Source organism: Bombyx mori, chromosome 23, assembly GCF_030269925.1.
Source record: "Bombyx mori chromosome 23, ASM3026992v2".
Taxonomy (NCBI): Eukaryota; Metazoa; Arthropoda; class Insecta; order Lepidoptera; family Bombycidae; genus Bombyx; species Bombyx mori.
The window spans coordinates 18,322,069-18,348,448 of record NC_085129.1 but is presented as its reverse complement, the minus strand read 5'-3'; the positions used below and the strand labels follow the sequence as shown (position 1 = coordinate 18,348,448).

General features: G+C 37.2%; 2 protein-coding genes across 2 annotated transcripts in view; one reads left to right on the top strand and one right to left on the bottom strand.

Annotated features, from left to right (window-relative positions):
- The window catches only part of LOC101741223 (uncharacterized), a 152,218-nt gene extending 137,455 nt beyond the window's left edge, over nucleotides 1-14,763 (top strand). Inside the window, exons 6-16 of the mRNA XM_038019503.2 lie at nucleotides 44-156; nucleotides 1,403-1,517; nucleotides 3,446-3,573; nucleotides 3,664-3,779; nucleotides 4,372-4,481; nucleotides 5,860-5,999; nucleotides 6,353-6,451; nucleotides 7,680-7,802; nucleotides 8,161-8,277; nucleotides 8,669-8,782; nucleotides 9,650-14,763. Of these exons, the coding sequence (XP_037875431.1) occupies nucleotides 44-156; nucleotides 1,403-1,517; nucleotides 3,446-3,573; nucleotides 3,664-3,779; nucleotides 4,372-4,481; nucleotides 5,860-5,999; nucleotides 6,353-6,451; nucleotides 7,680-7,802; nucleotides 8,161-8,277; nucleotides 8,669-8,782; nucleotides 9,650-9,747 (1,273 nt within the window). The 3' untranslated portion in view covers nucleotides 9,748-14,763. The remainder of the gene's footprint in view (nucleotides 1-43; nucleotides 157-1,402; nucleotides 1,518-3,445; nucleotides 3,574-3,663; nucleotides 3,780-4,371; nucleotides 4,482-5,859; nucleotides 6,000-6,352; nucleotides 6,452-7,679; nucleotides 7,803-8,160; nucleotides 8,278-8,668; nucleotides 8,783-9,649) is intronic.
- A 1,641-nt stretch (nucleotides 14,764-16,404) lies between these two features.
- The window catches only part of LOC101741779 (serine/threonine-protein kinase BRSK2), a 46,261-nt gene continuing 36,285 nt past the window's right edge, over nucleotides 16,405-26,380 (bottom strand). Inside the window, exons 25-26 of the mRNA XM_038019299.2 lie at nucleotides 25,697-25,778; nucleotides 16,405-23,966 (exon numbers count right to left, since the gene is read on the bottom strand). Of these exons, the coding sequence (XP_037875227.1) occupies nucleotides 23,836-23,966; nucleotides 25,697-25,778 (213 nt within the window). The 3' untranslated portion in view covers nucleotides 16,405-23,835. The remainder of the gene's footprint in view (nucleotides 23,967-25,696; nucleotides 25,779-26,380) is intronic.

Genomic DNA, 26,380 nt, shown 5'->3' with positions numbered 1-26,380 from the left:
TACCAGCCTTCCCGCGATGGCTCACAATTTTTTTTAATTGCAGAGGCTCTGAAGAGTGCACGTACCCATTGTCCCGTGCCGAATCGTGTACTGACGATTCGCGGCTGCTGCTCCGGTATATGGCGTGCGCCGATATGCTCAGCTCGGAGAGCAACGGTACGCTGATCTCATACGAAGTTATCTCCTAGCTTTTTATTGATGTATGAAAGACAGAGAGGGGGGGGGGGGAGAGAGAAAGAGAGATATATCACAACGCGAATACCGCGGCAGTACTTGGCTAGGGTGGACGTCAGGCCAGAAGTCTGTTACTGTGTGGTGTCATTATGTCCTACACTTTCGTTTTAAGTTTATGTATAAAGATCATTAAAAAAAATATTTTTTTTAAAGATACTTTAACCGACTTCAAAAGAGGAAATGATTCTCAATTCGACGCATTTTTTTCGATGCGAGCTGTTATCTAGCCTTAGATTTTTTTTCAATAATTATATTTTTACGGTTAATTGACTTATCAATATAGTCGACATTGATAACCTTATTTTGTTGAAGTCAGTGTTTTTTTATAAATTTAAATATTTTTTTGTTTTATTTTTGCGAATAATATACTGTTTCGTTTTATGACTAATAATTAAATGTTGACCTATAAAAAACCGAAAAAAAATTTTTTCTCGGAATTTACTAACTAAACAAAATAAAAAATAAATTTTTTTTGGAACTGGTGGTAGAGTTAACATGGTTATTTATATTTTGACATTCATCAAGTGTGTCATACTGACATCTAAGTTGAAATAAATGATTTTGAATTTGAATCGAATTGAATTTGATTATTATATAAAAATAAATAATTCATATAGTAAGGATTATTATGTATAATTATATATTTTTTTATTACTATTGCAGACGAGCATACGACCCACCTGACGGTGAGTGGTTACCGTCGCCCATGGACGTAAGCAAAGCCAGGGGCAGAGCCAAGCCGTTGTCTACCGTTAGAAGCAATTCTTAGCAATTCTTCTCGTTGGTGAAACTTCACCGTGAACCAGTAATAAAGTTCCGAACATTCAAAAGCGCCATTTGCATTAGTCTATCTATATATAAAAATGAATTGCAGTTCGTTAGTCTCGCTAAAACTCGAGAACGGCTGGACCGATTTGGCTAATTTTGGTCTTGAATTATTTGTGGAAGTCCAGAGAAGGTTTAAAAGGTATATAAATATGAAAATGCTCGGAATTAAATAAAAATAACAATTTTGTTTTCCCTTTGACGTGTCCCCCGTCGGACGCATTCCTTTTGTGGTTTTTAGTTTATTTTATGCCAAAGTTTAGGGTCTTTTATTTATCGATTGAGGCACTACGAAGTCTGCCGGGTCAGCAATTGCTAATGCGTATATCGTATCCGTTTCCAGTTGAAGAGCTGGTGTGCCTAGCTACATGGAAGGAAGGTTCCACCAGGTACCTGGTGGGGCAAATCTCGCAGGTTCAGCGGAGGAATTCTATAGCTTCGGATGAAGACACTTATCGGTGAGTTTCGGTCGTAAGAGCTACTAGTCAAAGCGCTTTGCTACTAAACTGAGGATCATTTTTTATTGCGTAGGTAGGTGGACCATCTCAGCGTGAGCTGAAGCTAGAGTGTTAAGTGGTTACCGGAGCCCATAGACATCTATAACGTAAATGCTGCCACCCACCTTGAGATATGAGTTCTAAGGTCTCAGTATAGTTACAACGGCTGCCCCACCCTTCAAACCGAAACTGCTTCACGGCTGAAATAGGCAAGGTGGGCAGTAACTACCCATGCGGACTCACAATCCGTCCTACCACTAGTATAGAAATGGAAATTTGAATTTTTCATCGTGATTGATCCAGCTATTTCGGAGTCTATAAGGAACATAGGTACATCGACTTTCGTGTATGTACAGATTCTGAGAGGCTTTCATTTTATATAAACACGGGTATCTTATACGGAATATAGTCGAAGGCACCAACCCCCCATTGGATCCTCGTCAGAAGTTCATGACACAGTGCTGGGGATCACGTTGAACACGTGACGCGTCGATAAAGTGGCTCATACTCTATAAATGTATATATATAAAAGGGTGCGTGTACTTATGTACGCGCGTAAGAAGTTATACTTTTTTTTTTTTTTTTTAAATATTAAATAATTAATAATAAATATCTAACGTTAATAATTTAATAATATTTAGTATGAATTATATTAAATAATAATTTTGTCATTTATATTATTAAATAATACATACGGATAGTTAACCTCAATTGTATTGGAGCACTTAGGAAGGTTGATGAGCACAGTTTTTTCACAAATATTTTCTAATATTAATTACTATTGATTTAAATATTCAATTTAAATCCCTTCTGATTAAAATTCAGACGCACATATAAAATGAAAACAAATGAAAACACGTTTTTTAAATGTAGAAACTCAAAGAATGTGGATAAATATTATAAATATAAATACACAGTGAACAGAGGCGGCGTGCGTGCCAACATGCGCCACTAACAGAGGTTCCATTTCTGTTTTGTTGGTAGCATTTTTTACGAGTGTACATGCGCGAAAGTTCACCTGCGGCTATATTCAGACTCGCCAAGTTACGTCGGTCGTATTGTAATGAGCTATTTAATGGGCAACTTCATTTCTGTTAATTTTTTGTCACGGTGCGCGCGCATCGTAAAATTTCACTCACATCAATTTTTCATAACGCGCCTAAAGAAGTATAACTTCAAAAAGTATGTATGTCGGTCTCCGGCCGTTACAGCAAAGGAAATAATTGGAGCCGAATCCTACGCGGTCACCTGGTCCCCAATTAGGATTACCTAAGTCATAGAATCCTAAGACTGACATACATACTTATATTATATCAAATATATATAGTTTGGTAGCTAAATGAAACACAGCACGATCCCCGAGCGATGGCAGCATGATTGTGGTATCGTCGGGACTGGGCTAACTTCGTGCTACGTCCGAGCCTAGCCGATGGAGGCGCGTAGACGCCATCACACTTACCAACCAGCCTTCTTGAAGAGCGGTGCCTCTGTTCTAAGAACTGTCATTCGTTTTCGTTTGCTAACATCACGAGAAGATTTCTAAATTGTTCTAAGACAACAAACGTGATTGGTCTACTGAACATTTCTCTTAGCACCCTATTCGCCCCTATGATGTCTGACGATGGTGTTAATAATTGTGGCTTCTTCGACATACTTTTGTAGGTATTAATAAACATCCAGGCAGAACAGAACTGATAGTTACAGTCTTTTTTTTATTACACGATCAGGCAGACCAGCATACGGCCTGCCTGATGACAAGTGGTTACCGTCTCTCATGTACGTCAGCAATACCAGGTGCAGAGCAGCAAGCTGCTGCCTACCGCTTAATACTCTCCACAAGCCTGCCTCCGAAACAAAAATCTTAAGCAGAGTTCAAATATTACTTTCAGATGTTTCATCTACAAAGGACAGCACACGGATAAAACGACGACATACACGATAGCCCAGTCCGCGGACGCGACCTGCAACGGTCTCTCCTCACCGATGGACGGAAGTCGAACCATGAAGTTGACCAGCAGTACGTATCGAAAATCGGACTTGCGGTCGCTTGGCAAGTGCCAGTGCCGCACTAACCGACGCCAACAATAACGGGTCTCGTTGTCCCCAGGTGACGACGAACACAACCGCTGCCATTTCCCGAGCTGGATCGTGCAGCACCACAAATGGTTCAGTCTGGACCACACGCACCAGTACCATTTCACAACCAAAAACGCTACCCTCAAGGTGAGCTGTGCTTCTTTGTTCCCAAGGGCACGTTGTCGTGGGCGTAAGCAGTGTCCAGGACATAGCCAAGTCGCCGGTTATTCAATAAAATCCCTGCCAACCAAACTACATTACGGTTCTTTACCAGAAACAGGGTATTTTCACTCACCAAATGTCCCATATAGAAAGACTCATAAGCTTCAATTTTCTCCTGTGTTATGTGTACCCGTAACGCATCTGGTCGATAGTCGTCATGGTTTGAAAATAAACAGCAGTCTTGTCGCATAAGAACCACATCTATTGCGAATATTAAGGCCGAGAATGGGCAAATCGGCCCATCTAGCGAACAGTACTGATTTAGATTTGACCTTGACCAAACTGAATTAACCTGATGAAACCTTGACCAATCTGAACAAAAGGAATCGGGTCGTCGACTAATGATGGAGGCAGCTGATGCTGTGCTTGAGCGTCCGCCTGACTTCTTTTTCCCGTCCTTATCCCAAATTTGTGCGGGGTTGCCGCAGCATTTCTTTTGGAAATTTAGGGGAATCCCCTACGTACAAACAGCAATCAACGAGTTACGCTTCGCTATAAATATCGGTTCCCGTTTCAGATAATCAACGAGGACGGTTCGTTTGAGGAGCGCAGGCTAGTGTGCCACTCTATACTCGAGCAGAAGGACAAGAAGTATATTAAGCTTGTTGCACACGTCACGAAGGGGTGGTAAGTTATTTTTTTCAATACCCTTATAAAATGCTTAAAGATTTCCGTCCCTATTCGGCTCTAAACACGTAATTACGGATCCTCCCGATCCATTAACGGTGTTTTTAGGTGGTACCACAAGCACCGGTCACCGTCCTCGCCGAACCCGTCGCTTGCGACGAAGGGCTCGACGTGTGAAGTAACCTATAGACACAGCGCACTCAGTTTCTCGCCGGATCTTCTCAGTGGGTCGCGTTTCTTATCCGGTGGTAGATTCTGCGAAGCACTCACTGCTCTTGCTAGGGCAATCAGTATAGGTAGCAAAAAAAAGTCCCTATTTGCTAGTGACTAGTCGCTAGAGACTAGTGCCCTTATAGGCATTGGACCTGTCTGGCTGTGAGTGGCTACCGTCGTTCACAGACGTTAGCAATGCTCGGAGTAAAGTCACTGCCTACTGCTCTAAGTATTCTCTGCAAGCCTCGTTTGAAGAAGAACATGTCATAGCGCTTGGCAAACGCCGTAGAGGGTAGCTCATTCAAGAGCCGGATGGTGCATCGAGGTCTCTGATCTCTAAAGACATGAATGAACGCAGCGGGTCTAGGTTATAGTTAAAATTTAGAGAAACAAAAATGTTCATTTATACACAGCATTATTAGATGAGGTTGTAAAAGTGGAGGACACGACTGATGGATCACGTCTCTGGTTCCTCGGAGGGTCCGAAAGTTGAATGACACACTAACCTTTTTTAAGATTCACGTGGAGCTTCGAAGGATAACCTCATGTGGATGCTAAATCCAATAACAGCGTCATGATATAACACAGTACCGCTAATATTCAGGGGCGGAATTTTGATCAGGGGTTGGGGGGAGGGTAGTGTTAGGACAGGAGGTCACAATTGTTTGTTGAATAGTCTGAAAGAGTGTTGACCTTTATCTTTTACATCATTAACTAATCTTGCGATGGAAGAAGTTGCCAGTATTGCTCATGGACATTACCAATGCTGCCATCAATTAGTCTTAAGTGTTTTTTTATTGTCTTTGTAGGCAGACGAGCATACACTCCACCTGATGGTGAGTGGTTACCGTCGCCCATGGAATGCAGCAATGCCAGGGGCAGAGTCAAACCGCTGCCTACCGTAATGATGTTTAAAAGTCACAGATCTTGAGTTTTATTTGCGTGCTCAAGTTACATGTGGGTGAAGATGTTTTTCAGGGTACATTGGAAGGGTAATTCATAATAGATTTTTCATTATGAATTGGGCGTTACCATGAAGTATTATGCTTGAAGTAAAGAAAAAGAAACGGAATACCGTTAGCCCTGTTTTCCTATGTTTTTGTTATGGTTCATTTAGTTTCGTTAAAGTTACGAGTGGGGTTCTAACGCTAATGCGGTTCGACAGTGAGTCTGGTCACCAGTGCGTGCAGTTCCACCGGCGCGAGTCCTCCGTGCTGGAGCTCCAGGCGGGCGGGCAGCTAGCGGACGCGCCGCACGACGCATGCGCGCCCCCCCACCTCGCCGCGCCACACGTCACCCTCATCAGTGAGTCTCCATCTCTTTCTAGGGGCGGAACGTGCGAGGGAGTAAAGTCGTCGTGTCCTAAAAGATTAGACGTCCGGGAAATTCGCATCTTTTTCGCAGCCCACCTGGTGCTAAGTGGTTACTGGAGATAGACATCTACAACGTAAATGCGCCACCCGCCTTGAGATATAAGTTCTAAGGTATCACAGTATAGTTAGAACGGCTGCCTCACCCTTCGAACCGAAACGCATTACTGCTTCACGGCAGAAATAGGCAGGTTGGTGGTACCTACCCGCGCCGACTCATAAGAGGTCCTACCACCAGTAATAAAATGTCACTTATACCCGGTTATTATTATAAGCCTTTGATTTCAGCAACTTCATTGACCCCCACCCGCTGCCCCATTCTCGGGCGGTATTCCGTGGTCAGTTCCTTGGCTGACAGACGGAGAAGGCGGCAGCAGCTCACCATAGGTAAGCACCCGGATAAAGACCCTACGAGGAAATATAATAATAATAATATAACTCTTTATTTGACCCCACATGTACAGAGTAAGCATATAACACAAATAATAGTCGATGACATAAATTGGCGGCCTTATCGCTGAAAACGATCTCTTCCAGGCAACCTTGCAGGGAGAGGAATTAGCAAATTAGCATGGACGATGCTAAATCTCAATAAAGTTACATAAAATATATATATTAAATATACTTATATACACATGTGAAAAATAGATACAATATAAGATAGACTTACATACGATTAAATACAAATAAATACTAAAAATACGCATAATTTCGTTAATGGCACTACCGCAGTCGAACATCGACTGTAAAAACGTCACATCGGGTAGTGTGCGACAGAGATAACGCTCTACGAAGCCGAATTTAGCCGATTTTCCCTTTCCGAGAATTCGAAGTGCGAACATTAACGACGGGCACTGTACAAGAAATATTGCGTGAATAGGAAATATCGTTAATATGTATAGATAGCATCAGGAATTACGTTATATATGACCCATGACCCTTGCTGGTACGAGCTACATTGCACGACGTGTACTGGGTGTTAGGAGACCGCTTCCGAAAACGCAAACAGACGACAGTACTAATGACAACTTTGATGATGGGATGGAAAAAAAATCTATCTTGATTTAAAAAAAAAACATATTTGTAAAACGTTTTATAAGCATTATTTACTCTTTATCGTGTTAGTGCAGTTAAACGAAACGATAGTTTCATAAAAAATCTATTATTTTACTTAAAAAAAACCCAGCAATGAAACACAAAATTAAAAACAGCTGAAAAAGATTAAAAAAATAAAATCGGTACACGTCTGCGAGTATTGAATCTTGGCATAGTCCAGCTCCATAATTGAGGGCGTCTCGTTCTCGTCGAACCTGTCGCTTGCGACGAAGGGCTCGACGAGTAAATTAACCCTCAAACACAGCCCACTGAGTTTCTCGCCGGATCTTCTCAGTGGGTCGCGTTTCCGATCCGGTGGTAGATTCTGCGAAGCACGGCTCTTGCTAGGGTTCGTGTTAGCAACGTCGTCAGGTTTGAGCCCCGTGAGCTCACCTACTAGTTAAGGTTACGCTGAAATAGCCTCTCAAGGCTCTCAGCTTAGGAAGAAAAAAGAGGGCGTCTCTTATAATGCGTAATGTAAGGACGTAATGAGCTCCAGTGAAGAATTTGGGTTGTTCAGGTGATGAAGAGGCGGACGAGCAGCGCGCGGCGGAGTGCGTCGTCGGCGACTACCGGAGTGCCAGCCTCGGCTGCGGGCACGCGCAGGACTCCATCGAGTTCCGTTCACCATGCTCCAGCACAGGTACGCCGCCCCCAGAGTACCCGCAAGCCGCCACTAACCTTTACTATACAATGGTGGTAGGACCTCTTGTGAGTCCGCACGGGTAGGTACCACCACCCTGCTTATTTCTGCCGTGAAGCAGTAATGCGTTTCGGTTTGAAGGGCGCGGCAGGCGTTGTACTGTATTGAGATCTTAGAACTCATCTCAAGGTGGGCAACGGCATTTACGTTGTAGATGTCTGATCGATAACCACTTAACACCAGGTGGACCGTGAGCTCTCCTATCCATCTAAGCAATATAAAATAAACTATCCGTAACATAGTTAAATCTTGTTGTCTATTTTTAACAATGTTGAAAATACAGTTGTTTGTTGTTCAGTGTATACATGTCACGGAGCGTGGCAGGCCGGCTCGAAGGGGTTCGTGCTGGTGTACGACGCGCGCGCCGTCCGGCCCCGCGCTTCCTGCCTCGTGTACACTGCGCCGTCCACCAACGGTACTGTACACACCATCCCTACTGTACACCACGCAATGTGCCCTTACTGTACACTACGCAATGTTTCTCTACATTACACTACGCAATGTATATCTACAATACACTACGCAATGTGTCTACATTACACTACGCAAAATACCCGTACTATACACTACGCAATGTATCTCTACAACACATTACGCAATGTACCCCTACTGTACACTACGCAATGTACCCCTATTGTACATTACGCAATATATCTTTACAATACACTACGCAATGTACCCTTACTTTATACTACGCAATGCACACCTACTGTGTACACTACGCAATGTACCCCTACTGTTAGCGCGAGCTACCCTCGTGCCCAGCGACACAGTCCACTGTACATATCAATTCGTCCCGCCCACAGACACGCGCGCGGGCACGGTGCAGCAGCTGTCGCTGAGCGTGATGTCCCACTCGTGCGACCGCTCCGTGCAGCCGGGCGTCGCCGGGGACAAGGCCTACAACCTAACATTAAACGGTAACCTTTGTCTCCGGGATTACTTCACGATTGTCCCTTGCCCTTCAGCGATGAAGCTTTGTCGTAAACGGCCGATAAGGTGTCGCTCTGGCGAGCTCTCTGGCATGATAAGTCGAAGATTCCTTTGAGGAAAGCAACGTGGAGTATTGCCGTAGACATACAATTGAAAATACAGCATTAATCTTTCTTTTATTATTATAATCATTTCATTATTTTCAATATTTCGAATACTTTACAATTTCAATGGTAACGGACCATTCAGGTGTTCGTTATCCGTGGACATTGAGTATGCTTGATAACTACCGTCAATTTAAAAAAAAAATGTTGCACGTGAAAAAAGTGAAACTTCTTTCGTGGTGTGTATGTGGTACTGCGGTTTTCTTCATTTTTCATTCTTAAATCAAATTTTTCCTGTAATAGGGAATGCTGTGTATAAGAGAAACGAGCTCTTAAACAGCTATGTATTTTTTTAATTGTATATAGTTTTTTTTTATTCTTCCTTGAAAATTCAATATAAGATAATTAATTTGCTACTGCCGTAATGAGAAACTATTAACAAGCCATCTAGTGACCGACACCCGTAAACAGAATTTATATAAGAGAAATGACCTAGCTCGCTTTCCTCCTCTCCCCACGGTCGAGTGGTTCGTGAGACGCTCTGTCTTTTTGCTCACTCTCACTCATCCTAAATTGTATCTTTTCTCTCTAGCCGTAACGAATCTGTCCCTAATTGAATTTTACTTTCAACGCGCCTAAAGAAGTTTCACTTATAAAACAAATAATATTGACTTTACGTTTTATTTCACACAGGATCTTGAAGTTTGGCTGTTTGTCTTTGACGCAATATGCTTTTTTTTTTCTTTTCAGGAACTTGCGAACAAAGCAGCAAATATAGCGCCGCCGTCAGCCCTGCGCCGGCGGTCTTCGTTTTGATGACGTCACTGGCCACGCTTCCCCTCAGATGATACGCAGGCCACTAGACTCACCGTCTGTCTGGGTTTGGACGAGTCACATCGAAAACTGTTTAGCTTTTTTACTAAAACTATTAGATGTTCTATCATGATTTGTAATTATGGTCCATATTTTTTTTCTCTGTATAGGATTAATATTATTGTCTGTGGAAAATGTCGGTTCGAGGTTGCAATGTTGGGAGCAATGCGGTATGGCTAAATTTGGAAGATTATTTATGAAGAATAAAAAGAAAAAAAAACCATTAACAAAAATTAGGCCAATTTGTATTTTGCCAACGTGTCCAAGCCCGAACGTTAGAACGCTTTCGAGGATATTTTTTTAAATTAATATAGTTTTTTTTAGTATCGCTTTCATTGTGATAACGTGATTTGATTCGGCGGCTAAAAGGTATCAGTGTAGTATTCGTTTGGCAGCATTATATTTATTCGCAGTGGCAACACTGATCACGGAACTGTCAGTATTGCTAAATAATCTTGGAGATATGCGAAACATTTTGTGATTTTTCGAAAGGTTTTTTTTATTTTGTTTTTTTTCTATATCACAAAATGTTTGGTATTTGTGAATGTGTACATTCTTAGGTTAGGCTGGAACTTAACAATGTTGAAATGAAACGAAAATTAAATGATTAATTGTACATAATAATATTTTACGGTAAAACACTATCGTCTCTTGTAGTAATTCAGATCGTTTTTTTTTTTTTTTGTTTATCTTAGTTTAATTCTTTTCGTTTTTTGTGCGCTGGCAACATTCCGTAGCAGTGTTGTCGGCGCACGAAACGTGAGCGTTCATTTTGTGGGTCACATTTTTTTAGCGCATCGCTTTTTGATTGTGTATTTCGAATATATTTAATACACATTGACTACGTTATGCGGTTTTAAAAGTCACCACACGCGACTTTTCCTTTGGGCAGCAGTTAGAACCGCGTTTTTTTTCTCGGCGCGGGAAGAGTTTACTTCTATGGGCCTGAGTTCATTCAAATAAAACGGTCTTTGCTAAGGCCTATCTTGTCTCATAGGCACTGTAAAGAAGTCAAATCTTGCCACGAAAAGACCTCATACCCACTACCTGAGATTCCCTTAAAAATGGTCTCGCAGTCAATTTGTTAATTAGTTTTGATAAACGTACAGACAATGATTACTTTGTTATAACAATATTATTACGAAAACAACAATATGACAACAAGATGACAACACAAGGCAAAACACCCAACGAAAACAGTTTAAATAGTTTCCTAGTATTAATCACAACGCATGACGTCAAATGTGGGCTAATTGTTCTAGTGTATCTTCCATAGTTAGTCCACGGGTAGGTACCACCACCCTGCCTATTTCTGCCGTAAAGCAGTAATGCGTTTGGGTTTCAAGGGTCGGGCAGCCGTTGTAAATATACTAACTTATATCTCATGGTGGGTGGCGCATTTACGTTGTAGATGTCCATGTGCTTTAATAACCACTTAACACCAGGTGGGCTGTGAGCTCGTTCACCATATAAGCAATAATAATAAAAAAATTGCCCCCAAATTACGTCACAATTTTGCAAACGTTTCCAACCGGCAAAGGAGTCCCTTGGAAGCGGCCATTTTTATATTGACGTTTCAATTGATTGTCTGTGAAATACTAACTTTTTTTAATTGATTGCTTAGATGGGTTGACGAGCTCACAGCCGACCTAGTATTAAGTGGTTACTGAAGCCTATAGACATCTACAACGTAAATGCGCCACCCACCTTGAGACAAGTTCTAAGGTCTCAGTATAGTTACAACGGCTGCCCCACCCTTCAAACCGAAACGCATTACTGCTTCACGGCATAAATAGGCAGGGTGGTGGTATCTACCCGTGCGTACTCACAAGAGGTCCTAACACCAGAATACGCGTTATATAGAAGTGACTGAATTCGCGTAATATAAAAATGCGTTATAACATTACCGTGTTACCGGATTCCCAGATTACTCCAATATGAATTATAGACTGTATTTCATTTTCCCTTCGTCACTATCGCATTAAATCTGCCAATTTAATATACGATTAGATAGAATAATCTAGGAAAAAGATAAAAGACGGTCAAAATATTATTGTTTCAGCTGTGGTACGTTTCATTTGGCTTTAATTGTCGCGGTTTTTAGGAAACTTAAAAAAAAATTAGTAGATACAATAATAATTGCGTAAAACGAAATGAATTAGCGCCATTGACAGTTTAGCCAAGATGGCGGCTGCGCGCGAATCCTAGTGAACAGCTGTAGTCGACAAATTAGTTTGAATTCACAACGTATTAATTTATTTATGAATTATTTATTACTTAGATTACGTGTTTTCTAATTTTTTCATATAATTATTCTTATGAATAAAATTTAAGTTCAATTCTATTGTGTTAAAAGTACAAATTTAAATTTAATGTTTGCGGTGGGTGACTACTATTAATTTTTTTTGTTTCTTAAATCAAACAAAGATCTTTTATGTGAACGCTAAATACAAAATTATTTTACACACTTTTTTAAACGAAACACGTCGTTCTATTACGTTAAAAAAAGATAAAGCTACGCAGTAAAAGTAAGGCAAAATTGAGCTAAGATTTACATGCCGAGGGGTGAAATAAGTGAGATTTTTACAACCTTACAGAAGAGCCATTTGGAGTTTTAAAATGTGGAAAAAATATAACAAAAACACTTGAACTATTTGAGTATAGAGTAAATTTAATAGAAGTTCAATTGAAAACATCGAACTGTTGATGCTAAATAATACAAAATAAAACGGACCTTTAATTACAAAGATAAATGTCGCGTGTTAAGCGAAATGACGCTTAAACCGAATAACCTTTCACCCCTCGATATACAGGGTGTCCCAGAAAGAATGGATAATCCTGAAACACCTCATAGTAGAGCAATTGGGGACTCAAAATAAATAAATAAATCTCAGGTAGTAACCCAAATTACGTATTTTTTTTAAAAAAGTTGATATTTTCCATACTGCTATGCGTTTCTGGAATATACAACAGCTACAAATAAATGAAATCCATAGGCTTTTTGGTGTTACAATATTCTACATGGATAAGGAACAAGGAATATGCAGGAAATCGCTAGCTACTGTAATTTTTTATAAAACTTAATCTGAACTTAAATTTCAATCAATAATAGTTTGGTATTTTTTCTTTATTTTTAATTTGGGTACTACCTAACAAATATTTTTTTAAGATATTGCATAGCTTTTATCGCAGGCATTGAGCGCGGCGACCGAATCGAGAAATTCCGTAACGAAAATAAAACCTAACACCCCCCACTCCGCCTACCATGTAGATCGCGTTCAACACATTCACACGTGCTTGTGTAGTGTTTGTGAATGAGCGCGCAGCGTGACGTTGCACTGCATGCGCATGAAAATTCTACCCATCTCTCTCTCGCGCGGTCTAGCTTATGAGTGTGAAGGGGACAGTTAACGTTTTGCTTTTTTTAATGTTTATAAATATATGGTGGTCTTATTTTATTATTGTTTTAATATTAAATTATTACTGTCTAATTATAATAGCTTAATTTGATAAAAAATGCTATGCAATAGCTTTACCGCAGCAGTTCCCGAGTGCCACACGTGTTTTTTATTTTTTGTTTTGTGTCCCCAACAGCTCTACTATGAGGTGTTTCAGGATTATCCATTCTTTTTGGGACATCCTGTATATTATTAATTATGTATGTACTATTCATTCTACGTTTAATACGGGACGTGGGAACTAAAGTGTGCCATGGACGCGCACAAAACTCATGTATTAAATTAAGTTAAAATGAATATACACACGTGTCGCCAGCACTCTGTAAGTATTAATTCTCATATTTAATTTAATAATTATTTTGGTGAGACCGTTCTTGACTTCCGTGTTTTCATTTTGCGTTCGACAATATTTTATAGCTCCTTTAGAATTGAAGTGACTTAATTCATAATCTTTGTTTTTTTTTTTTTAGTGAACTCCGAAAGTGTAATTGAATAATTTTACTTCATTTTTTTTTCTATTTTAATAGTTGCGCTCGATTTGAAAAGAGACGGAAATCGTATCTTTGTCCTTTTCTAGACTAAAAGAGACTGTTTGATTTTTTTATTGAAACTAGCGACATCTTTTAGCGGTTGCCCCTAAACTTATAGGTTGTTAAAATTAAGACATTTAATTATTATATTACTAAACACAGAAAAAAAATCATTCAAGTCTTTATTTGTTATAGACAAATTTATTAAATTTTATCGATTTGTGGTTTCTGAAAATTTACAAAATCCTTCATTAAAAATAAAATATAGGATAGGTAATATGTTACTGCCATCTACAGGAGCAATGAGAAACTAATCGAAGCGAAGCCATCTAGTGGCCGACGTCCGTAAACACTTTTTTGAGTGTTTGAGTTGCTTATCTATGGTTCGAAGCATGAAACTTATTTTCTTTATGCTTTTAGTTAAGCCACTTCAATTCTAAAGGTATCTTCTTTTGACTTTATGTAACTTTATTCTGACTGAGAAATATAATAAGTTCGGTTAACATTTGGCAGCGCTTTTATTAAGAAAAAAAATCATGACCAACTGTAGTTTAAACAAAGGATTGCTCATACGATAATTGTAAAAAAATATATATATACATACATTATTATTATTATATAGTTTGAAAATTTTCATTTGTGATATTTTTAAAATTAAGGACTAATAAAAATATATAATTATGATTATTATGAGAAATGTAAATAATTCACTACTAGAACGATGTTCCTGATGGTATTTTTTTCGGTTTTTTTTTTTATATAATTTTTTTCGAATGTAAAATGCTTGCCTATTTGTCATTTTAAGGTATGAATCGTCTCGGGCGCTCAATATAGTTAGTACTGTTCCCAAATGCTTGTCCATTAGAGAAACGGGTTTCTAAATAAAAGAAATAAAATTTTAAAAAACATATTATTATATTAAAAGAATAGCCTGAATATTGTAAATAATGAAAATACATTTATTGACGGAAAAAAAATACATATTTTATATTTAAGTGTAAAAGCGTTTTTTTTTTTGAAATACAGAACGACAGTATTGACTTTTTTAATGAATAAATAAAAATAAAATACCATGATAATAAATAGTTATATAGATATTTAAATTTTTATAATAAAAAAATAATTTTCATTATGTAAATTTTGGTAAATAAAAAAAGAATGTTTAAAAGAATATTTTTTAGAGTTGCCAGAATTATTTTTGACGTATAACTATTAGTGAAATCGCGGTCTGGTAGCTCGTTGGGGACGTTAAATTTTTTTCTATATAAAAAAAAGGTGTTAAGTGCACGAAAAATTAATGTAATTTCACCTTTAGGATGTAAGGAAAAGCTTTGCGTATTATTCATTTTTGTTCTGAAAGATTTTCAAGCCAAATTTAACACGACGCGAATGAAGGTGCACTGATGATGACATAGTTAGTGACATATATTTAAATATATATAAAATAACGCTCTACAAACGAAAAACCATTGTCGACAACTGTAAATATGAATTTTACATTTGATTTTCGGCCACAGATTATAGGATGCGTTTTTTCTGTTTTTTTTTTAAATATGCTGTGCATTTTTTTTTTATTCTTGCTGTGGGATACGATTTGTAACTATTAATGTGTAAGCCTATTATTATATTTTGATTACTGAAATATATTTGAAAAAAAAAAACACTTGCTTTTTATTTAAAATCCTCTGTTGATTAAAATGCGTCGGATGATAAGAGAACAGTCATAATACTAGACATGATGCTCCAGAAATGTAGATAGCGACTCGAAAGAAGAAAGAATGAAATGCTTTATTTTTTATTTATTGGTAGTGGTTACGGGAGCCCATAGACATAAGCAACGTAAATTATATAAGTTTTTTTTATTTTTTATTTATTGCTTTGAAGGGTGGACGTGCTCACAGCCCACCTGGTGTGGATACTGGAGCTCATAGACATCTACGACGTAAATGCCGCCACCCACCTTGAGATATAAGCTCTAAGGTCTCAAGTATAGTTACAACGGCTGCTCCACCCTTCAAAACGAAACGCATTACTGCTTCACGGCAGAAATAGGCAGGGAGGTGGTACCTATCCGCGCGGACTCACAAGAGGTTCTACCACCAGTAATAAAAAATCCTGTTCCTGTTTTTCCTGTATTCCATTCCTGTATTCGCTTCGTTTTAACTTTGCGTCTAAGTCGCATTTATTATACACTAGCTTTTGCCCGCGACTTCGTCCGCGTGGAATAGTTACTTTGGCATAACGCTAAATTTTACCCGCGACTTCATTTACAGTACTCAGGATTGGAACTTCATTACTGAACCCGTAGATGGCATTGAAGAAGCTAGATTTTGAGATTGACAAACCATTTTTCGTAAAAAATATTTTTTTTTTTTCTTAGTAAAAAGTATCCTATGTTACTTCTAATACTTCCAAGAATATGTGTACAAAGTTTCATGATGATCGGTTGAGTGGTTTGCGCGTGAAAGCGTAACAAACAAACTTACATTCACATTTATATATTAGTAGGGATAGCACAACTTCCTTCCCATCCTCCAAACTAGAACGCACTATTTGCTTCTCGGCAGAAAAGGATTCACCACCAAATCTTTTCAGTTCACAACCAATAATCTTTATTGAGGAAAAAATAAAAGAAACACAAAAATATTTTCAAATGTATTTTTTTTAATTTTTTTTCAATATCAACCAGTAAGTTTATTTAAAGCAATTACAATGAGATTCAATAGCGCAGCGTACACACATTTACAAGTTCAATTACATAACGGATACATAAATACATAAATTAACTTATCTTCGAAAGCTTAATGGGTCACAGACATTTTTTCTCGCGTTTATCGAAAACTTAAATCACAAATTCGTCCAGCTAATTAATTGTCAAAACCAAATAACGAAATTGTATAATTATGGGCTTCATCTCACGCAAACAGCATCAATGACACTTTTCAAACTGAATACATACACGTCTCAATTCTCACAATAACTTTAGACTTTGGAAATGAAAAGTTAATCGAAAGAAATATATTTTTTTTAAAACATATTTTTAGTGTTTCGGACTTTGAATAAGCCAGGTATCAGTTTGACGACAAAAGGTTTGTGTGCCAGTAAGTTAACACGTCTTTACATATATATGCATGGTATCAGTAGTTATAAATATTTTATGAACAGATAGGTGTAGAAGGGTTATATTGATAATATCCTGAAAAGCACCCCACGGTTTTTTTACAATAAAATCAATTTTTCTTACACTATTTTTAATTCAAATTCATTAAAATTTATTTTAGTTGGATTTTCTATAAAAGCGTATTTTGTTAGTTTTTTTAAACTATTGTTTTTCAGTACAACGGCTGCCTTGCCTTTCAAACCGAAACGCATTACTGCTTCATGGCATAAATAAGCGGTATAGCCTGCTACCTACCAGCGTGATAGCCAGTCGAGAGAAACCTGACTTTTTGACATCAAACTAAACATTGACTCATGAACCAAGCGATAATTCAAACGCAAATTATTAAATCCCATTCAATACTAACATCCTGTACAACGACATCCGATACGGCATTCGTATTTTGTCAGTCCCAATTATCATTACAATAATGACGCTAAGTTATATTAACAAAAAAAAAACTTCACTATAGATTAAACATAACAATGCAAGGTATATATGCAAACTAAAGGAAAAAATATATTTGCATATTTTTTTCTTTCTTTTTTCTTTATTTACTAGTGACCCGCCCTCGCTTCGCTTCGGAAACATTAAATTTTATTATTGATAGCTGAGTCCCGCGATGTTACCCGCGGTTATTTTCGTACCGCAGGTGACACCGCGGGGCGAAGCTAGTCTAAAAAAAGTAGCCTAAATTACTCCTTATATCATCAGCTACCTGTCGGTGAAAGTCATCAAAATCGGTCCAGCCGTTCCAGAGATTAAAAATTGTAAAAAAAATATTTTGGTGTATGTACCGTATATATATTCATATGCATGTAGTAAAAAGCGGTTATTACAATATTACAAACAGACACTGCAATTTTATTTATATGCATAGATAATCTGTCGTGAATTTCCTTACTCGAAACCAGACGTGGCACATGAGAGCGAAGTATAAATAAACATGATATAATTTTAAGATCCATTAAAAAATCTAACGAAAATATAAAGATTACTAGTTTTTCAGTAGCAAATGTAAAAAGCGGTTATTTCAATATTACAAACAGACACTCCAATTTTATTTATATGTATGTAATCGGTATCTTGCAAGCGACTATCAGCATTGAGGTAACAGTTCTTACAGTCGAGAGGGGGTTTGGGGGAGGGGAAATATATAGACAACCCAATGTAGAATTGTATGTGAAATTCTATTGTGTTACTTTATCGATACGAACGGACTAGTGATGTTACTGTTAGAGTTGCATTTGGGCCGAATTTTATCGTGGATTTTTGTGTCGAAGTGTAAAGAGCGCACCCTATCACTAGTTTAAGAGATAAATAGGCAATTTTGGACAAAAAAAAAGACATTTTGATTTATGTGACGCATTTCACTTGATAAACAGTAGGAACAAACTTAATTTTTGAACCTCACACCGGTATGTTTTTTAAACAAAGTAAACTGGAAACATTTAATTAAAACATAAATAACCAATTTAGCACCAAATTAAAAACAAAAAATATAACCAAAGAACACAAAACCATTTAATTAATGAAAAACATATCTAAAATGGAAGCATAAAAAACAAAAAATTACTTATATGCATTATGTATACACATATAATCCATTATATATATATTATGTATATTAAATTATGTAAAAAAGCATTATGTCAATTACATACATTCTTTATACAAATTACCTATCTAAACGGATTATTTCTAGTCATTAGGTACACTTACTTACATTGATGGATATTTCAAAAATTTTCAACAAAAGCTTACGAACGAATAGTTTTACAAAAAAAAAAACACGGAATCCATACAAAACTTACATAATACAAACATTCGCATGTCTGTTTGTGTATTTACAAAAATATACACATACCTCTGATTCAGACTAACGCTAAAATAATCCAAAACTTAATGTGCGTTCAGAACTAAATTGCTTATATATACACTTAAAATATATATTATACACTTGTATTATTTTTTAATTAATCACAATTCACATTTAATTCGCGAAGTTCTCGTAAACGCCAAAGATAACAAACAAATAAAAAACTAGATCCGAGTTCACGTGCTTCTAAGTGTACGCATGACTACTCATGAGCAACTATGAGTACTCCCGTCTCAGACACGCGAAAAACTCATATGGACAAGATAGATTTTAGCCAAAACTGTATTTTTATTTGACACTAGTTTGCACACACGGATTCGTTCGCCTATCATTCCTATAATGAATGATTTACAGTGCAACTGTTTTTTTTATTGCTTGGATGGATGGACGAGTTCACGGCCCACCTCGTTGTTAAGTGGTTACCGGAGCCCAAAAACATCTACTAGCAAAAGCCGTCATTTACCTCGAGACATAGGTTCTAAGGTCATCCTGCCCGAAATTAGGATTCCCTGTGTTATGGGTACCATACACCAACTTTTCTAATGAAATATGTACTTGTAAGGGCGTGGCAGCCTTTGTACTGTAAGAACTGAGACCTACAACTCACATCTCAAGGTTTCGATCACCACTGAACACCAGGAGGGCCGTGAGTTCGTCCAGCCGTCATCAAACACTACCCACTAGAAGTCCGAGTTCATATTATTTATTTTAATAAAAAAATCACGTTCACGTAAATAAGTCGCAAATAAAAAATAAAAATAGTCAAAACATTCTCCATTAACAACTCAAATCAGATGTTGTGTTGAACGAAATCGTAAACGGATTGTTGTTAGATTGTGTTATAATTTTTTATAAAAAAATATATTGTTAGATTGTGTTATATTTGTCTATAAAAAAAAAACTTGCCCATATTCAGACGAACCTTAACGCGCAATCCATAACTAGACAACACAAAAGTCTGCAAAAAAATAATACATATGAGGCTGTCAGCGCAAAAGTGGCCAAACTTTTCATATTTCTGCTTAGGTATATATTGCAATTTATTTAAAACATTATAATTGTTTGATACAAAACCGGCCTATCCCTAGTTTCACCCATAGATAACAGATGGCTTTGTAAACATTATTTTTGCGCGTATTGTTTTTGTAACGTTCAATTTCTACCTGTTTATAGATTTAAGAAAACTGTCAAGGAACGTTTGTGCAACAAGGCATGTTATAAAGTTAAGGATTATTTACTAGATGGCACTACGTGGGAATGAGGCGTTCGCTCCTGGGCTTTTCATTTTTCATTAATATAATAATTATTTTTAATTGTATTTTTTGACTTATTTTTCCTCTATTGTAAATATTTTTAATTAATTAAAAAAAAAAATTGAGAATAACAAAAAAAAAGCCCGCAGAGTTTGTTTCGCCGGTTCTTCTCAGGACTGTGGCTTTTTTTTGGAACCGGTGGTAGAGTTAACGTTGTTATTTATATTTTGACATTTAACAAGTGTGTCATACTGACATCTAAGTTGAAATAAATGATTTTGAATTTGAATTTGTATATCCTATGAAGCAGTTTAAAAAAAAATTATTATCTCCATACTAACTATGGTAAGCTTAGACCACTGTTGCGCTGACTGACTCATATATATATTTGATTATTAACATTATTCAATTTCACATATACTTACTTCATGTACATATACATATTATATTTTGTAATAAGTTTATCATTGCAAAAATACAGCGTTTTTTTTTTAAATCGCCTTAAACTACATAGTGTTTTCAGTACATAATACATTATTGTAGCTTTATTTTTAATATTATGGGCGGTTTCATATCTTTTCATTTAATGGAAACAACATTTTAACTTTACATAATAATAATACATTAATTTAATTTTAGCTATAAATTACAGCATTTTACACATTATTTACGATTACCATACAAATGAGATTAGCCCCTAAAACTATTTAAACTTGAAATTGGGTAAAAACAGTCAGGTTTGCCGCGTAAAAAATATAGCTTCAAAATTTCCTTCAAACAAAATTGTTTATCGGGATGTGAAATTTAATTCATTCATGTCGAGTTTTAACCAATATCACTCTCATAAATATTTTAATTTTGAATCACTTACGTCAAAAAACATTATTATGTTAGATCGTCACTATTGGAGTGATTACGTAAGTTCCAACTCAGAATTTATGTTAGATTATTTTATTTACTTCTCTCGAACACGAAAGATAAACGATCAATCAATATTCCAGCAGTTCACGATTGATACATTAATATTAAAGAAAAATAATATAATGTGAGCACGTTAATATTGATTTTTGATTTCCAAAATTAATGCATCAATAATAAGATAAATTGAAGTCCGCTATCGGAGCTACTCTTGTTAACGAATATTTCAATGTCCTAAAAAGAGACAACACACAATCCGTACTACCTACTTCACTATTATTTGAATAAAAAGACGCCATTTTTATAGGTTAGTGACAATTTTGATTTTTTGATTTTTGGTTTGATGATTAGCCGTTTTGGATGTGCCGTGATTCATATTTGGAAGATTTGTACAAATTTATAAAAGGACCATTCTTTTTTTCTACGCAACAATACATTTAAGCAAAATATTAAAGCTTCTTTATTTAGGAAACTTAGTTTTAAAAGAAAGAATTTAGTCATTTACAGACAAAATGGCGCGAAGTGTTTTAATTGTGTCGTGTTGTGGAAAAAACTTTGTTAATCGAAATTTAGTTTTGAAAGTTTGCTATTATATGGCGTGCTTCAGTTTGATTGAGGTTTTCAAATTTTTCCCGACGTTTCCCGGCACCGTTCACAACATCAAATTATCAATTGATTTATTTTTATTTACATAATATTAGTAACTTGAAAGCCAACATCTTTCCTAACTAGATCGGAATGCAATTTCAATACGTATTAAATTATTAAAAAGATAGCTTGTAAACTCATTGTATTAAATGACATTTGTTAACCGTTTTAATCCTTTTAACATTTTAATGACAGAATGAGCACACACAGTGTTCAATAAAGGCCTCAATTTACACGAACCTAATACAAATTCCGTAAAGAAAACTAGCATTATTGGAAATCGATAGAGTTCCACTCATACTCTTCACAAAATCCTTTTCTTTTTAATGTCGCCTATTTCTTCTGCAAGGCAGTCTTCCGTACCGATTTATATACATATTATACAATTGAAATCTCGACCGGATCTTTCGATAATGGTATTTCATTCATGATAATTTTATTCGTTGAGTGAAATAAAAGTACATCAGTTGAAAAGTCTTACACCGGAAACGGGTAGGTAATGAATTAATCGCCAAAATGGTTACGTCAATTTAATTGACAATCATTAATCTAAAATTATTTAGGAAGCTTTGTTCGTGTTTAATTAATGGAAGTACAAAAAATTTGGAAGATTTTATATTATTTAAAAAATACATTTACTCGAATTATGAACGCTTTAATTAAACACGGAGCAATGGCTGCTGAATGACTTTTAAAATCAAAGCAATGATTTTTTTATTATTTTTCAACTGGAACGAATTTTTATTTAATTTACTATTTTTACTTCTCTGTGCGTTATTAAGTCTCAATCCGAAAATGAATAAATAATAATAAATTTATGTATCGATTTCACGATATTGTGTAGTAATTTTTTGGTATTGAATTATTAAAACTATAATGGCGGACATAGCGCGTTGTGCGTCTCCGGAAACTGCTGGAAGCATAGCAAATCGTTCATCCTTTTCTAATGTTCGCGTTAGAAAGAGATAGAGAGAGATATTTTATATTCAATAAATACCCGTGTTTTAAGTCTTAGCATTTAATGACGTAGGTAATAAAATAATACGAATTTGGCGCGCAAACTTTACAAACCACTATTTCGTTAGGCGTGACGTCACTAGCAGCAAAAATTAATTTCGATAACTATAATATAACCAATGATAATCGTTTTCATGTTGACAACGTGATGGGAATAACTGAACTACAGAATAATGTGAATGATTCGCCTTAGATGACTGCACAGGATCCATTTCCCCGACCAATACTCGTTTGCTAACTCGACAACGTGTCTCTAATGTGCTTGTTGCGAGTTTTTTAACGTTCTCGATAGCGTAAAAGTTAACTCAAATTTGTATGGAGTTGGAAAGTTTTCCTACGTTTGCCGCTAGGAGCGCTTTTCCAAGTGGATAGAAATTTGAGTTAACTTTTACGCTATCGAGAACGTTAAAAAACTCGGACTAAGCACACTGATATATGGGTCCGATAGTCAACCATACAGTCGTTATACAAAACGCACAAATATACAAGATATACAAACATCACAAAACTGTCGTGTTATTTGTACGTCGACAGGTGAAAGACTATTTAGGTTTAAGCGACATTTTTGCAACTTTCTAGCAGAGCCATTTAAAGCCAATTAAAATTTGGAAAAAATATCATAACAAAAAAACTTCTTTAGGTATTTTAATGGAGTAAACTTAATTGAAGTTCAATTAAAAACATCGAACTGTTTGTTGATGCTGATACCAAATAAAAGGGACCTTTAATTACAAAGATAAATGGCGCGTGTTAAGCGAAATATCACTTAAACCATATCGCCGTTCACCCCTCGATATGTATGTATATTAGCGATATTAACAATGTAACAAATATATTTAGGAAAAAAAAAACAATAGAAAAATTAGTTGCCGTTCGTAATAATATTTTTTTCTATTGTTTTTTTTCTTCATAATCAAACATGTCATAAAGTACACATAATGTTTCTAATTTACGTATTGATTGGAATGAATTTATTAGATCGTTTTTTTTTTCTCTAGTAAGAAATTAATATTTTGATAAAAAAAAAAAAAAGATGTAGGTATTTTACGTCAATATGCATGCATATTATTATGAATTCGATAAAACAAATGATTTTTCGTTTCACGTAGTAAAAACCGACAATATCGTTTTTTTTTTTTATATTTTCGTATCGTTCAAAACCCTTTCGTGTCGGGGCTGGAGCCGTTTGCGGGACTAGTCTCACGCGATGGTCGTGGTCGGAGTGACGTCACGCCGATCCCTCAGCGAGTTGTTCCTCCGGAGGGCGTCCTTGAGTGACGCGTCGCGGGCCTCAAGCCCCCGGCGCGGCGAGGAGGCCGCCTCCCGGCATTCTGACGACGAACGTTTTGTGTGGGTGCCTTCCGAGAAGCGGGCTTTTATTGTCGCGTGCGAGGGCCGACGGAGGCGCGCTAAAGGAACGCTTCGGAGGGACAGATGACGCGCGGAGTCGACGACCTCACGTGAACGCGTCAGATCGCTTACCCCCCACTTCAATACGCGCCTCAGTTTGAACGGTGAGGCAACAGTTACAATTGAGGACCTTCTTGCCGTAAAAAGAGGGGCAAATCCAATTTTTTGCCCTTACTGTTTCTTTTGTCACCTACAGTTTTGATTAAAAATAGGGCGCTATCGTTTGATGTATGAACGAGGCAGATCCGACGAAAAACAAGCGCGCTCTAACAAAAACCTGCCCCTCTTTTGCAACAAATGAAATGTTATTGTCATTTGTGACAGGTCAGTGCACCTTTTTTTATTGCATATATGTATCAGGGTGAGCTCACAGCCCACCTGGTGTTGTTAAGTGGTTACCGGAGCCCATACAACCTAAATGCCGCCACCCACCTTGAGATATGAGTTCTAAGGCCTCAGTATAGTTACAACGGCTGCCCCGCCCTTCAAACCGAAACGAATTACTGCTTCACGGCAGAAATAGGCAGGGTGGTGGTGCCTACTTGTGCGGACTCACAAGAGGTCCTACCACCAATAATCACGCAAATTATAATTTCGCGGGTTTGATTTTTATTACACGATGTTATTCCTTCACCGCGGAAGTCAATCGTGAACATTTGTTAAGTACGTATTTCATTAGAAAAATTAGCACCCGCCTGCGGGATTCGAACGCCGTTGGATCGCTAGATACGAATGCACCGGACATCTTATCCTTTAGGCCACAACGACTTCAAATCATTTTAATCATTAAAATCTCGCGTCCTGAGCTAGAATTCGTGTTGAGTCCCCGCGGACCCCCCTCTGCCCCCTATAGTGCGCCTCTGTGTAAATCAAAGCAGTAAAAAAAAGCATTAGGTGTCTATTGTCTAGATAGTAGAGATGGGTCGTACTAGGTAAATCAGATACTAGGTCCAACTGTTCCTAATCTTAAGAAATATCTAATCGAAATACCTAATCCACATAATCTTCCTAATCTCATTCACAACCAATACTTTACTTAGCAAGCAATCTCAATCTGCCTATTCCTAATCTCAAGTTCTGTGTTCGTTATTAGGATTTGGTTAACTGTGATCGTTGGATCATTATTTGAATGATTAGTTTAGGCTTTCAGGGATTGTGAGATACATTGCAACGTGTAAGTGAGTGAAATAGCGCAGGAACAGGTGGCAGTGTATGCTGAACATTTGATTTTATGTTTTAAGAATACGAAGATTAGGTGGAATACGTGGATTATACACATTGACCAAAATGGGATTAGGTGCAGCCTAATCTCGTAAAATACCTAATATATATTTTTTATTGCTTAGATGGGTGGACGAACTCACAGCCCACCTGGTGTTAAGTGGTTACTGGAGCCCATAGACATCTACAACGTAAATGCCGCCACCCATTTTGAGATATAAGTTCTAAGGTCACAGTATAGTTACAACGGCTGCCCAACCCTTCAAACCGAAACGCATTACCTGCTCACGGCAGAAATAGGCAGGGTGGTGGTACCTACCCGTGCGGACTCACAAGAGGTCCTACCACCAGTATAAAGTACTCTGGTCTGTTCTAATAAATCCGACTCATCTCTACTAGATAGGTATAGATCTCTACTAGGTATATTTACCGGGTATATCACGGCCACAACTCATGATCTCGCGGTCGAGTGATGCTGAGGCCGGTTCCGCCGGTCGTCTTCTTCCGCACTGCTGTAATTGATCAGGGCATCCGATTGGCATGAGGAAACTCAGAGGATCTAGTCTTAAACGTACTTAACACAAGTGAAACCTTCAGAATTGCCGTTTCATTCGCTAAATTCTTATACATTAGGAGCTATTTATTCGCGAGGTATATGTTCCGTAAATATGCTGCGAATATAGAATGGTAATTTATATGTCGTGGATAACGACTTCAGTAATATTAAGACATTGTCTTGATAATTATTTTAAATGATAAAATGTTGTTTTGATAAATATCAAAAAATTTAGGGTAGACACGCCGTAACGCCAGGGTATAAAATGGCGGTCGGTCGGTCGGTCGATCGGTCCGGCAGTCAGTCAGTCAGTCAGTCCGTCAGTCAGTCAGTCCGCCGCTCAGCCATCCCTGGCGTCGTCATATATAACTAGTCAGGTCATAAGTATTGTCACACAGTAAAAACTTTTCTTTTAGAATGCTGGCCACAAAAAAGTTTATTGAATTCGAATTTCGAATTGTTCATGAAAATAAAAATGTATACTTTTAGGAATTTTACTCATTTTTAAATATGGAGTTCACGCTTAAAGAAGACCGTGTTGCAGTTATTGCGTTGCAT